Source organism: Scardinius erythrophthalmus (assembly GCF_964197995.2).
Source record: "Scardinius erythrophthalmus genome assembly, chromosome: 6".
In the NCBI taxonomy this organism is placed as follows: Eukaryota; Metazoa; Chordata; class Actinopteri; order Cypriniformes; family Leuciscidae; genus Scardinius; species Scardinius erythrophthalmus.
The window spans coordinates 45,283,684-45,297,152 of NC_138226.1; the positions used below are offsets into that span (position 1 = coordinate 45,283,684).

The window sequence follows — 13,469 nt, forward strand, 5'->3', positions numbered from 1 at the left end:
TTTAGTGACGTCACTAAAGTCGCAATCTGAAAACAGGTCGTTGGGAGACACTGCTGATGATTTATGGGGATTAATAAAAAAGGAGTGAGTGGATTTTTATCACTATTGGGTGGTTGTGTACACACACTGCCAACACACATTTATGTCCAAACAGCATGCAAAAGTGAATTTTGCATAATAGGCCCCCTTTAAATTAGCATTCGACAAACGCGAACAAACTTTTACTTATGTACACTCACAATAACAATTAAATGTTGTGCTTTTGTAAAATAAAGAAAACAAACAGGGTGCGCTTTCTGCCGTCTCGGTCTCCGTCACAGAAATGAACCAAAACTCTGTAGGCTACTTGCCTCGGTCACGATAAGAAATATGTCTATAGAAAGCTTGAGTGAACAAATATTATCTGATTATGCAATCCATACGAAACCATCCAATATTAAATTGGCTATGATATAACCATGGCTGTGTATTCCACTATATTCACTACAGTGGCTGGAAACATTGTTTTCATTCATAATTACTTGCATGGATTTACATGGCAAGTCAATCAGCAATTGAAAAATTCAGATTCAAATTCTAGACATGCCCCTTTGTCTCTTGATGTTCAATGCAGATTTATGCCCGTCTCCAGTAGAGATCCATTTCCTGGAGAGTTTAGGTGTAGGAGTTTAGTCTTAATTACAACTTGTAACTTGTGGTAGAACTCCGACTTGTACCACATGATCGCTGTACCACCTGACCACTGCAGATTCATTTGCCGTTGATAGTGTTGCCATAAAAACAATCAATCATCTCCTAATTACGGTAATTATTACGACGTCCAACCCTAATCAAACACACCTGAACAAGCTAATCAAGGTCTTCAAGATTAGGCTATATTAGAAAGCTGCAGGCAAGTGATTTTCATTAGGGTTAGAGTTACCCAGACCCCCTTTAAAAATGTATTTTCAAAAAGTGTTTTAAACTCTTTTGGTAGCGTTTGTTGTGGGTTTCAGCTGATATTTTGATGCAGCAACAGGGGTCTTTCTTTGTAGTTTTGTGGTCCTTGCTGTCCGCCCCTCCTGACTCACTAATTCAGTGCATCTTCCAGCAGCAGAGTTGATTTTGAGATTGCAGGTCGAGAGGATGACAGCTCAAGTGTACTGCTCGTTTAGTGCTGTTTTATTGTGTCTGTCTGCTTGTTTAAGCACAACAGACGCTGGAGTCCTAGGTGAGAAGTTCTTTTAGCTTCATTACGCAGCCCGAAGAAGTGCATAAATAAAGTGCCTTACAAAATTTGATTTCCGACACATCTGCTTGCAAAAATACAGTACAGACGTCAAGTGGAAGTTCATCTTTGTATGTTGGTTTAGTTTTAATAAGCAAAGTATAAATATGCAAACTGTCATAAGTTTATGCATTTTTCATTGTACAAGTAAAACCCACATAATCACTAATGGGCACTTTTGTTTACTGTTAAGCACGCACATTAGTCTTATAATATGGCTGCAAAATTGTTACCGGACTGTATCAATCCTGAGTTTAAACTTTTGCCTAAAGTCTTTTTTGGTTTGTTTTAAGAAATGCATAAGCCTACAATATAACGTGGGGAGCTAATTATAGCCGATAACTCTGCATTTTACATATATAGTGGGTTTTTATATTTGTTCTGTTTTCTGTTGAGTAGCTTATTAAAATGCTTAAACGGAAATGAGGGTGGTCATGGGGATGGCATCATTTTTGAAGATGTACACCAGTAAATTTGTATACAACAAATTAACTGATGTCAATGCTTTCTATCAGCATTGCACTATTACTCCCTCTACTACAGTGGGGTAGGTTGTAACTTCACTCTCAGTCTTTGAAACTGATTGATGCGGTTTAGTGAAAAATGGTAGATTTCTAAGCTACTTGACTTGAAGCAGATAAATGTGTGAATATTACAAAGTTTGAGACTTATTGCAAAACCCCTGACTTGCAAATGCTGAAGCAAACTATTACAGCACTTCCTGGTCTCCCCTAATGATCCTCTTCTGTAGTGTCTGGTCAGTGTCCGGCGATGCTGACGGTCGTGCCCTCCCGACGAGATTGCACTTCTGATAGAGACTGCTCTGGAGGACACAAATGCTGTCAATTTCCCTGTGGGTCCGCGTGTGTGCCGCCTGTTTTCAGTGAGTTTTAATTATTGATGCATGCTATACGTCTTCCAGGAAAAAAACCCTGAAAAAGTTTTCACTCAGGAATTGCTAGCAAGTTTCACAAACAATTGCAAAGAAACAGCGAGTAACACATTGAACTAAACGTGAAACTATGAAGTAGATGGACTGAATATTCCGGTAAATCCTCCTACGATCATCTATTTTTTTATTTTATTTCATACAGTGTATGAGACATTCAGTATTCAGTGATGTGGTTTCTCTGTCATGTGTCTCTATAACAGCAAAGGCAGGGGAGTGTCCAAGCACAAAGTCTGGAGCAGGAATGTGTACGGAGTTGTGTTACTATGACAGTGACTGTCCGAACAATGAGAAATGCTGCAGCAATGGATGTGGACATCAGTGTATGGATCCATTTGCAGGTATTTGTTATTATATTAGGGTTTGGGTCAGCTTCCTCATTTCAGTTTGTCTTGTTTTATAATTAATCGTTCTCAATGTAAAAAGTATTCAGCCAATAGCACAGGATGGCTTTACAAAATTAATTCATATGATTAATAATACGATCATGATTAATAATTAAGAGGTGTAAAACTTGGTATTTGGGTTTTGTGCTGTATCTGAGACTGAATGCCTCTAAACGGACTGACTGAAGTTGACGATCTGTATCTATCCAGTGAAGCCTGCAGCCAAACCGCCGAGGCCTCCAGGAAAGCCTGCAGCCGAACCGCCGAGGCCTCCAGTGAAGCCTGCAGTTGAACCTCCAAAGCCTCCAGGGAAGCCTGCAGCCGAGCCTCCAAAGCCTCCAGGGAAGCCTGCAGCCGAACCTCCAAAGCCTCCAGGGAAGCCTGCAGCCGAACCTCCAAAGCCTCCAGGGAAGCCTGCAGCCGAACCTCCAAAGCCTCCAGGAAAGCCTGCAGCCGAACCTCCAAAGCCTCCAGGAAAGCCTGCAGCCGAACCTCCAAAGCCTCCAGGAAAGCCTGCAGCTGAACCTCCAAAGCCTCCAGTGGAGCCTTCTACCGAAGAGCCGGAGCCTTCTACCGAAGAGCCGGAGCCTTCTACCGAAGAGCCGGAGCCTTCTACCGAACTGCCGGAGCCTTCTACAGAAATGCCGGAGCCTTCTGCTGAACTGCCGGAGCCTTCTACCGAACCTTCGGAGCCTTTAGACGAACTGCCAGTGACGCCTGCAGTGGAACCCCCGAAGCCTCCAGTGAAGCCTGCAGCCGAACCCCCGAAGCCTCCAATGAAGCCTGCAGCCGAACCCCCGAAGCCTCCAATGAAGCCTGCGGCCGAACCCCCGAAGCCTCCAATGAAGCCTGCGGCCGAACCCCCGAAGCCTCCAATGAAGCCTGTGGCTGAACCGCCCAAGCCTCCAATGAAGCCTGCAGGCGAACCCCCGAAGCCTCCTGTGAAGCCTGTGGCCGAACCGCCCAAGCCTCCAATGAAGCCTGCAGGCGAACCCCCGAAGCCTCCTGTGAAGCCTGCAGCGCCTCCAATGAAGCCTGCAGCCGAACCTCCCAAGCCAACTGACCCTTATGGCCAATGTCCTGGCCATAATTAATGTGTCTATGCATGCAGTGCTGATTTAACCATTGGATGTATGTTGTTTTCCCTGTTTATCACCAAATAAATCTCACACTTGTAAGACCATTTCCTTTCTTTTTCTTTTTTCTTTTTTTTTAAAGTGGGAAAACAAGGAATTAGATTTTTGTATTCCAGTGTTAGTTTGGCTGTTCTCTCACATAATGGCTCATTGGAATCAATGCGTGAGATCCAACTCTCCAAAGCCACGCCTCTTTCAAAATGCTTGAACGCACACAGTAGAGTCTGTAACGTGTCACAGGTTGAAAGACTGCACTAAATTGCCTCATGTCTAAAATGCATAACATTACAGTGATAATGAACGTAAACAACTTGCAGTGCTCTAGTTGTACCACCTGACTGATGCAGATTCATTTCGGCGTTGATGGTGTTGACATGGAAACGTCTGAATCCAAATGCAATGATTGGACGAACAATTCTATGAATTCTGTGACGTTTCAACCAGTATTGTCTATTGACCAATAGTCTTCTGCATTCTGAAGCATTTTAGTGAAATTGTCTTCTAGTGGTCGTTTTATTTTAGGAAGTTGCAACTTCAAGCCTATTAACAGATGATCCCTTTAGTTACCTGCGACCAAATGAGTTCTGAATGCCTGTAATGCCGAGTTCACACTGCACAATTTTCAAAGTAGTCGGGTCACTGTTCTTTTCACACTGCACGGCTATCTGGGGTAACGTTCAGTTGCTGCTGTGTGCACGATGCACTGCAGTAGTCGTGGCTGAGAGGTTATGGCGATGGACTTGAAATCCATTGGGGTCTCCCCGCGCAGGTTCGAACCCTGCCGACTGTGTGGCTCTTCGTCTGTTTGCGACAGGAATTGTGACATCTAGGAGCTTTGTACGAGCTGCTTTTTTTTTTCTTCTAACACGGACATTGGGCTCTTTTCAAGCCTGAAGTGGGCATCGTTTCAAAAGGCCCAGATCATATGTGATTTTGGCCATTCTATTCAGGCTGTCGGAACAATGGCTTTGGCATCCCCCGACAACTTCATGGCCTTCATGTTGTGCAGCTCAAGAGACGCCGCATTATATTTTATGGAGAATCTTGGATATTAGTGTTTTGAAATGTTGCATTCGTTCTCTCTTAGAAAAGTCAAACAGAAACCTACTCATTATGTCCCAATTGCTCTTTTGTCGAAACCACCTTAGAGTTAGCAACATGCCATGAAAAAAACTCCACTCTTTCAATGGCAGTGTTCCTAGCTTTGGAAGGAGCAGCCTATCTCTCTCGTCCCTTTATAAATTGTGGTCTTCATCCTTTAATACCACAAACTTTAAGCTGACAAAGCATGAACACTTTAAGGAGAAAGTGCTGTTATATCCCTGGAGTGGCTGTTCCCTGGCAAAAGCCCAGCTAGCTCAAATGGTAGAGCATCAGACTTTTAATCTGAGGGTCCAGGGTTCAAGGAAACCTTCCCTAATCTCTTGCTGTGCTCTTCCCAGCCTTTGAGAGAGGTGGTCTTCCTCTTCAAGATAAGATGTGCCGGGGTTATTTCCCAGCATTTGGTGGTGTTTTGCCTGCTGTAATGCTTGGTTACTAGGGACTTTAAGCAACAGCTGTGGATTGCCCAACACTGCCGTTCCGGCAATGGCAAAGAGCTAAAGAGCGCAAAGATCACTAAGCGACAGTAAAGAGGACGGCATAGGGGTAATTTAATCATCAGACAAAATACAAAAAAAGGAAGTGATTTTAAAAAGGAAGAGAAGGGTTGCTTTTGGCATTTAATGATATACAGAAACGATTACAATGCCACATAACCTAAAACATAACATTAATATTCTTAATCTGTCACGTAGTAACGACTACGGCAAATCAGCTGTTCTCCCGTGGTAGACGGTTACAGTAGAACGTCGCGAGGTAGCAGTTAATGTCACGCATGCGCAATAGAACGACAGAATGCCGTTCCACCAGAGGCTGTTGCTTAAAGTCCCTACTGTCTAAGCAAGCGGTGGTGGGGGACTTTGAGAGAACTGAGCTGAAGCTTGCCGTTGACTCTGTATGTGCAGGCCCGGGGCAAGTGGAAAGATTGCTTTCTCTGTATAGCATTTAGTACTCTGCGTTGTGCCCGCAGCATCCCCAGTCCAAATCCGGATGATGGCATCTTTTCGTGTAGGTGAAGACGTTGTTGAACTGACGTTGTTGCCAACACAATATTTTCGCCATCCACATTGATAGTTGGCCCCGGTGTTCTCTGAGCATGTGACTCACTGGTGGGAGTAGTCGTGGCCGAGAGGTTAAGGCGATGGACTCGAAATCCATTGGGGTCTCCCCGCGCAGGTTCGAACCCTGCCGACTACGTGGCTCCTTGTCACTTTGTCTGTTTGCGACAGGAATTGTGACATCCAGGAGCTTTGTACAAACTCCTTTTTTCTCTAAAACGGAAAATTGGGCAACCCACATCTCTTTTCAAGCCTGAAGTGAGCAGGTTTTTGGTGTAGGCGAAGACGTCGTTAGTTTATAAATCAGTGTTTTGGCACACCTGTCCGAGTGGCGCAACAAATTCTTCTAAAATCTGATTTTATTTCGGGCATGTTAAAGGGGACAAGATGCAAAATGAATTTCTGATGTCCCCAGAGTGTGTATGTGAAGTTTTAGCTCAAAATACCCAACAGATCCTTTTTTAACAGCATGTTTAAATTGTCACTTTTTGGTGTGTGCCCTTTAAATGCAAATAAGCTGCTGCTGCACGGCAAAGGGGGCGGAGCTTCATGAGCTCGCGCTCAGTCTCAGGACAATTTCATCTCACGGAATGATGATAATATCAGAAACTCTCAGTAACGGTGTTCATTTCGACTCGGAGTCGGACAATAATGCCTACAGAGTCAGAGTGCTGTATGGAGATGGAACAGGTATAGTTTAGTTTAATTACGGTTATAACGTATTTGTCATCTGCTTGTATGCATCCACTACATACTAACTTACATACCACTGTAAAGTATGCTGTTTCGGACCAGGTCCGAATGATGATCAAAAATATACAGATGAGTGTAGTAAAGTTTATTGTACATCACACCAGTGGCGATTTCTTTAAGACTGCAAGGGAAGCTCGGCTTCCCCTATAATGTCAAAAAAATGAATGGTCAAATATGTACTATTGTATTAACATTTTATTGACTAAAATGCATTAGAAGACGTTCGTCTCAAAGACGAGTTCGTTCAGAATCAGTTACATACAGCAGGTCGGCTGACTCGATTTCCTTACATTCCCGTAGCGTCACAGTGCATTTCCCCGTTGAAGCCCAGCTTCCATTGACTTCTATGGGGCTGCTTCAATCGTTTTTTTCAGCGCTTTGAAACTAGACGGTCATTGGATAAATGCTACGATTATGTCCCGCCCATGGAAGCTCAGCTTCTCTGGGGGTGAACGGGGAGTGGGCTGGCCCGGACTCCGGGCTTCCGCGTGATGATTGGAGGGTCTGTCGAAAGGCTGTGTCTCCTTTTGATTGACAGCGATTTCATACAATAAAAAGTCACTGATGTTGAAGCTGTTCGAGCTCAGTCCCATCGCGGATTTTTCAAAGACAAAGTGCTGCAACTTATTTCTTTCTTGGTATTTGCTTGTCAAAATTTCTAGCCAATTTTTATAATACATTTCACACAATTATACATTTATACCTTTATTATATTATTACTTATATATTTTTTATATTATTATTATTAGTAATAACTCAAAAATAATTAAAAAAATATCTTATTATTAGTAGAATTATTATTATACTTTATTATATTATTATTTCTACCTTTATAATATTATTACATTCATTTTTCACAGAGCATTTTCTTGAAAAGGAAAGTAGAATTTACGTATAAATAAATGAATAATTTTTATAATGTAGGCCGAAAATGAGCTTCCCCTCTTTGAAAGACCAGCAGCCGCCACTGCATCACACAAAAGATGAAGCGTCAGTTTTACTCCAGAAAATCACTGTAAGAGCTGAGTAAACACAGCATAAGATGTGCGTAAGGACATAAACGAATTTCGGTAGAGTTGAGGGAGCATTTTCTTTGAAAACAAAATAATTCCACCACGTCTTCAGCGTCTGCCTCAGATGTCGGGAGTAAATAGAGAGAGAGCTATGTGGATTAATACATCCAGCCACACAACACCTACAACGCTTAGGAGACATTCTCGTCAGTGCAGCAATGGCGGATGTGTACAACTCGCTGTGAACTCGATCAGGGCGGGTCTATGTTAAAACTGCAGTGTCTGTCAACACTCGTGGGCGGGGCCTGTGGCTTTAGTGACGTCACTAAAGTCGCAATCTGAAAACAGGTCGTTGGGAGACACTGCTGATGATTTATGGGGATTAATAAAAAAGGAGTGAGTGGATTTTTATCACTATTGGGTGGTTGTGTACACACACTGCCAACACACATTTATGTCCAAACAGCATGCAAAAGTGAATTTTGCATAATAGGCCCCCTTTAAATTAGCATTCGACAAACGCGAACAAACTTTTACTTATGTACACTCACAATAACAATTAAATGTTGTGCTTTTGTAAAATAAAGAAAACAAACAGGGTGCGCTTTCTGCCGTCTCGGTCTCCGTCACAGAAATGAACCAAAACTCTGTAGGCTACTTGCCTCGGTCACGATAAGAAATATGTCTATAGAAAGCTTGAGTGAACAAATATTATCTGATTATGCAATCCATACGAAACCATCCAATATTAAATTGGCTATGATATAACCATGGCTGTGTATTCCACTATATTCACTACAGTGGCTGGAAACATTGTTTTCATTCATAATTACTTGCATGGATTTACATGGCAAGTCAATCAGCAATTGAAAAATTCAGATTCAAATTCTAGACATGCCCCTTTGTCTCTTGATGTTCAATGCAGATTTATGCCCGTCTCCAGTAGAGATCCATTTCCTGGAGAGTTTAGGTGTAGGAGTTTAGTCTTAATTACAACTTGTAACTTGTGGTAGAACTCCGACTTGTACCACGTGATCGCTGTACCACCTGACCACTGCAGATTCATTTGCCGTTGATAGTGTTGCCATAAAAACAATCAATCATCTCCTAATTACGGTAATTATTACGACGTCCAACCCTAATCAAACACACCTGAACAAGCTAATCAAGGTCTTCAAGATTAGGCTATATTAGAAAGCTGCAGGCAAGTGATTTTCATTAGGGTTAGAGTTACCCAGACCCCCTTTAAAAATGTATTTTCAAAAAGTGTTTTAAACTCTTTTGGTAGCGTTTGTTGTGGGTTTCAGCTGATATTTTGATGCAGCAACAGGGGTCTTTCTTTGTAGTTTTGTGGTCCTTGCTGTCCGCCCCTCCTGACTCACTAATTCAGTGCATCTTCCAGCAGCAGAGTTGATTTTGAGATTGCAGGTCGAGAGGATGACAGCTCAAGTGTACTGCTCGTTTAGTGCTGTTTTATTGTGTCTGTCTGCTTGTTTAAGCACAACAGACGCTGGAGTCCTAGGTGAGAAGTTCTTTTAGCTTCATTACGCAGCCCGAAGAAGTGCATAAATAAAGTGCCTTACAAAATTTGATTTCCGACACATCTGCTTGCAAAAATACAGTACAGACGTCAAGTGGAAGTTCATCTTTGTATGTTGGTTTAGTTTTAATAAGCAAAGTATAAATATGCAAACTGTCATAAGTTTATGCATTTTTCATTGTACAAGTAAAACCCACATAATCACTAATGGGCACTTTTGTTTACTGTTAAGCACGCACATTAGTCTTATAATATGGCTGCAAAATTGTTACCGGACTGTATCAATCCTGAGTTTAAACTTTTGCCTAAAGTCTTTTTTGGTTTGTTTTAAGAAATGCATAAGCCTACAATATAACGTGGGGAGCTAATTATAGCCGATAACTCTGCATTTTACATATATAGTGGGTTTTTATATTTGTTCTGTTTTCTGTTGAGTAGCTTATTAAAATGCTTAAACGGAAATGAGGGTGGTCATGGGGATGGCATCATTTTTGAAGATGTACACCAGTAAATTTGTATACAACAAATTAACTGATGTCAATGCTTTCTATCAGCATTGCACTATTACTCCCTCTACTACAGTGGGGTAGGTTGTAACTTCACTCTCAGTCTTTGAAACTGATTGATGCGGTTTAGTGAAAAATGGTAGATTTCTAAGCTACTTGACTTGAAGCAGATAAATGTGTGAATATTACAAAGTTTGAGACTTATTGCAAAACCCCTGACTTGCAAATGCTGAAGCAAACTATTACAGCACTTCCTGGTCTCCCCTAATGATCCTCTTCTGTAGTGTCTGGTCAGTGTCCGGCGATGCTGACGGTCGTGCCCTCCCGACGAGATTGCACTTCTGATAGAGACTGCTCTGGAGGACACAAATGCTGTCAATTTCCCTGTGGGTCCGCGTGTGTGCCGCCTGTTTTCAGTGAGTTTTAATTATTGATGCATGCTATACGTCTTCCAGGAAAAAAACCCTGAAAAAGTTTTCACTCAGGAATTGCTAGCAAGTTTCACAAATAATTGCAAAGAAACAGCGAGTAACACATTGAACTAAACGTGAAACTATGAAGTAGATGGACTGAATATTCCGGTAAATCCTCCTACGATCATCTATTTTTTTATTTTCTTTCATACAGTGTATGAGACATTCAGTATTCAGTGATGTGGTTTCTCTGTCATGTGTCTCTATAACAGCAAAGGCAGGGGAGTGTCCAAGCACAAAGTCTGGAGCAGGAATGTGTGCAGAGTTGTGTTACTATGACAGTGACTGTCCGAACAATGAGAAATGCTGCAGCAATGGATGTGGACATCAGTGTATGGATCCATTTGCAGGTATTTGTTATTATATTAGGGTTTGGGTCAGCTTCCTCATTTCAGTTTGTCTTGTTTTATAATTAATCGTTCTCAATGTAAAAAGTATTCAGCCAATAGCACAGGATGGCTTTACAAAATTAATTCATATGATTAATAATACGATCATGATTAATAATTAAGAGGTGTAAAACTTGGTATTTGGGTTTTGTGCTGTATCTGAGACTGAATGCCTCTAAACGGACTGACTGAAGTTGACGATCTGTATCTATCCAGTGAAGCCTGCAGCCGAACCGCCGAGGCCTCCAGTGAAGCCTGCAGTTGAACCTCCAAAGCCTCCAGGGAAGCCTGCAGCCGAGCCTTCAAAGCCTCCAGGGAAGCCTGCAGCCGAGCCTCCAAAGCCTCCAGGGAAGCCTGCAGCCGAACCTCCAAAGCCTCCAGGGAAGCCTGCAGCCGAACCTCCAAAGCCTCCAGGAAAGCCTGCAGCCGAACCTCCAAAGCCTCCAGGAAAGCCTGCAGCCGAACCTCCAAAGCCTCCAGGAAAGCCTGCAGCCGAACCTCCAAAGCCTCCAGGAAAGCCTGCAGCTGAACCTCCAAAGCCTCCAGGAAAGCCTGCAGCTGAACCTCCAAAGCCTCCAGTGGAGCCTTCTACCGAAGAGCCGGAGCCTTCTACCGAAGAGCCGGAGCCTTCTACCGAACTGCCGGAGCCTTCTACAGAAATGCCGGAGCCTTCTGCTGAACTGCCGGAGCCTTCTACCGAACCTTCGGAGCCTTTAGACGAACTGCCAGTGACGCCTGCAGTGGAACCCCCGAAGCCTCCAGTGAAGCCTGCGGCCGAACCCCCGAAGCCTCCAATGAAGCCTGCGGCCGAACCCCCGAAGCCTCCAATGAAGCCTGTGGCTGAACCGCCCAAGCCTCCAATGAAGCCTGCAGGCGAACCCCCGAAGCCTCCTGTGAAGCCTGTGGCCGAACCGCCCAAGCCTCCAATGAAGCCTGTGGCTGAACCGCCCAAGCCTCCAATGAAGCCTGCAGGCGAACCCCCGAAGCCTCCTGTGAAGCCTGTGGCCGAACCGCCCAAGCCTCCAATGAAGCCTGCAGGCGAACCCCCGAAGCCTCCTGTGAAGCCTGCAGCGCCTCCAATGAAGCCTGCAGCCGAACCTCCCAAGCCAACTGACCCTTATGGCCAATGTCCTGGCCATAATTAATGTGTCTATGCATGCAGTGCTGATTTAACCATTGGATGTATGTTGTTTTCCCTGTTTATCACCAAATAAATCTCACACTTGTAAGACCATTTCCTTTCTTTTTCTTTTTTCTTTTTTTTAAAGTGGGAAAACAAGGAATTAGATTTTTGTATTCCAGTGTTAGTTTGGCTGTTCTCTCACATAATGGCTCATTGGAATCAATGCGTGAGATCCAACTCTCCAAAGCCACGCCTCTTTCAAAATGCTTGAACGCACACAGTAGAGTCTGTAACGTGTCACAGGTTGAAAGACTGCACTAAATTGCCTCATGTCTAAAATGCATAACATTACAGTGATAATGAACGTAAACAACTTGCAGTGCTCTAGTTGTACCACCTGACTGATGCAGATTCATTTCGGCGTTGATGGTGTTGACATGGAAACGTCTGAATCCAAATGCAATGATTGGACGAACAATTCTATGAATTCTGTGACGTTTCAACCAGTATTGTCTATTGACCAATAGTCTTCTGCATTCTGAAGCATTTTAGTGAAATTGTCTTCTAGTGGTCGTTTTATTTTAGGAAGTTGCAACTTCAAGCCTATTAACAGATGATCCCTTTAGTTACCTGCGACCAAATGAGTTCTGAATGCCTGTAATGCCGAGTTCACACTGCACAATTTTCAAAGTAGTCGGGTCACTGTTCTTTTCACACTGCACGGCTATCTGGGGTAACGTTCAGTTGCTGCTGTGTGCACGATGCACTGCAGTAGTCGTGGCTGAGAGGTTATGGCGATGGACTTGAAATCCATTGGGGTCTCCCCGCGCAGGTTTGAACCCTGCCGACTGTGTGGCTCTTCGTCTGTTTGCGACAGGAATTGTGACATCTAGGAGCTTTGAACGAGCTGCTTTTTTTTTTCTTCTAACACGGACATTGGGCTCTTTTCAAGCCTGAAGTGGGCATCGTTTCAAAAGGCCCAGATCATATGTGATTTTGGCCATTCTATTCAGGCTGTCGGAACAATGGCTTTGGCATCCCCCGACAACTTCATGGCCTTCATGTTGTGCAGCTCAAGAGACGCCGCATTACATTTTATGGAGAATCTTGGATATTAGTGTTTTGAAATGTTGCATTCGTTCTCTCTTAGAAAAGTCAAACAGAAACCTACTCATTATGTCCCAATTGCTCTTTTGTCGAAACCACCTTAGAGTTAGCAACATGCCATGAAAAAAACTCCACTCTTTCAATGGCAGTGTTCCTAGCTTTGGAAGGAGCAGCCTATCTCTCTCGTCCCTTTATAAATTGTGGTCTTCATCCTTAAATACCACAAACTTTAAGCTGACAAAGCATGAACACTTTAAGGAGAAAGTGCTGTTATATCCCTGGAGTGGCTGTTCCCTGGCAAAAGCCCAGCTAGCTCAAATGGTAGAGCATCAGACTTTTAATCTGAGGGTCCAGGGTTCAAGGAAACCTTCCCTAATCTCTTGCTGTGCTCTTCCCAGCCTTTGAGAGAGGTGGTCTTCCTCTTCAAGATAAGATGTGCCGGGGTTATTTCCCAGCATTTGGTGGTGTTTTGCCTGCTGTAATGCTTGGTTACTAGGGACTTTAAGCAACAGCTGTGGATTGCCCAACACTGCCGTTCCGGCAATGGCAAAGAGCTAAAGAGCGCAAAGATCACTAAGCGACAGTAAAGAGGACGGCATAGGGGTAATTTAATCATCAGACAAAATACAAAAAAAGGAAGTGATTTTAAAAAGGAAGAGAAGGGTTGC

The 13,469-nt window shown here is 43.4% G+C and overlaps 2 protein-coding genes across 9 annotated transcripts; both read left to right on the forward strand.

Annotated features, from left to right (window-relative positions):
• Window positions 1-836: 836 nt before the first annotated feature.
• LOC308692779 (uncharacterized protein) lies at window positions 837-3,935 on the forward strand. 3 transcript variants are annotated; one of them, XM_081369146.1, is made up of 5 exons: window positions 891-1,210; window positions 2,019-2,150; window positions 2,420-2,557; window positions 2,813-3,589; window positions 3,644-3,784. In XM_081369146.1, the coding sequence occupies exons 1-5, from the start codon at window positions 1,126-1,128 to the stop codon at window positions 3,694-3,696; spliced, it is 1,185 nt and encodes a 394-aa protein (XP_081225272.1). In that variant the 5' UTR covers window positions 891-1,125; the 3' UTR covers window positions 3,697-3,784. The 3 variants fall into 3 exon arrangements, with proteins under 3 accessions (XP_081225270.1, XP_081225272.1, XP_081225271.1); XM_081369145.1 differs by having other exon boundaries at window positions 2,813-3,141; window positions 3,184-3,784; XM_081369144.1 differs by having other exon boundaries at window positions 837-1,210; window positions 2,813-3,935.
• Window positions 3,936-8,813: 4,878 nt separating this feature from the next.
• LOC308692780 (uncharacterized protein) lies at window positions 8,814-12,043 on the forward strand. Of its 6 annotated transcripts, none has more exons than XM_081369147.1 (4): window positions 8,814-9,185; window positions 9,994-10,125; window positions 10,395-10,532; window positions 10,788-12,043. In XM_081369147.1, the coding sequence occupies exons 1-4, from the start codon at window positions 9,101-9,103 to the stop codon at window positions 11,714-11,716; spliced, it is 1,284 nt and encodes a 427-aa protein (XP_081225273.1). In that variant the 5' UTR covers window positions 8,814-9,100; the 3' UTR covers window positions 11,717-12,043. The 6 variants fall into 6 exon arrangements, with proteins under 6 accessions (XP_081225273.1, XP_081225276.1, XP_081225274.1 ...); XM_081369150.1 differs by having other exon boundaries at window positions 8,833-9,185; window positions 10,920-11,801; XM_081369148.1 differs by having other exon boundaries at window positions 8,866-9,185; window positions 10,854-11,801.
• The last annotated feature ends 1,426 nt before the right edge of the window (window positions 12,044-13,469 follow it).

Bases quoted from the DNA above. Each gene is read 5' to 3' on its own strand.
- LOC308692780 (XM_081369147.1), top strand. From the start codon at position 9,101: ATGACAGCTCAAGTGTACTGCTCGTTTAGTGCTGTTTTATTGTGTCTG. The intron at 10,126-10,394 runs GTGAGTTTTAAT...TCTCTATAACAG, and splicing joins GTGTGTGCCGCCTGTTTTCA to CAAAGGCAGGGGAGTGTCCA. The intron at 10,533-10,787 runs GTATTTGTTATT...GTATCTATCCAG, and splicing joins GTGTATGGATCCATTTGCAG to TGAAGCCTGCAGCCGAACCG.
- LOC308692779 (XM_081369144.1), top strand. From the start codon at position 1,126: ATGACAGCTCAAGTGTACTGCTCGTTTAGTGCTGTTTTATTGTGTCTG. The intron at 2,151-2,419 runs GTGAGTTTTAAT...TCTCTATAACAG, and splicing joins GTGTGTGCCGCCTGTTTTCA to CAAAGGCAGGGGAGTGTCCA. The intron at 2,558-2,812 runs GTATTTGTTATT...GTATCTATCCAG, and splicing joins GTGTATGGATCCATTTGCAG to TGAAGCCTGCAGCCAAACCG.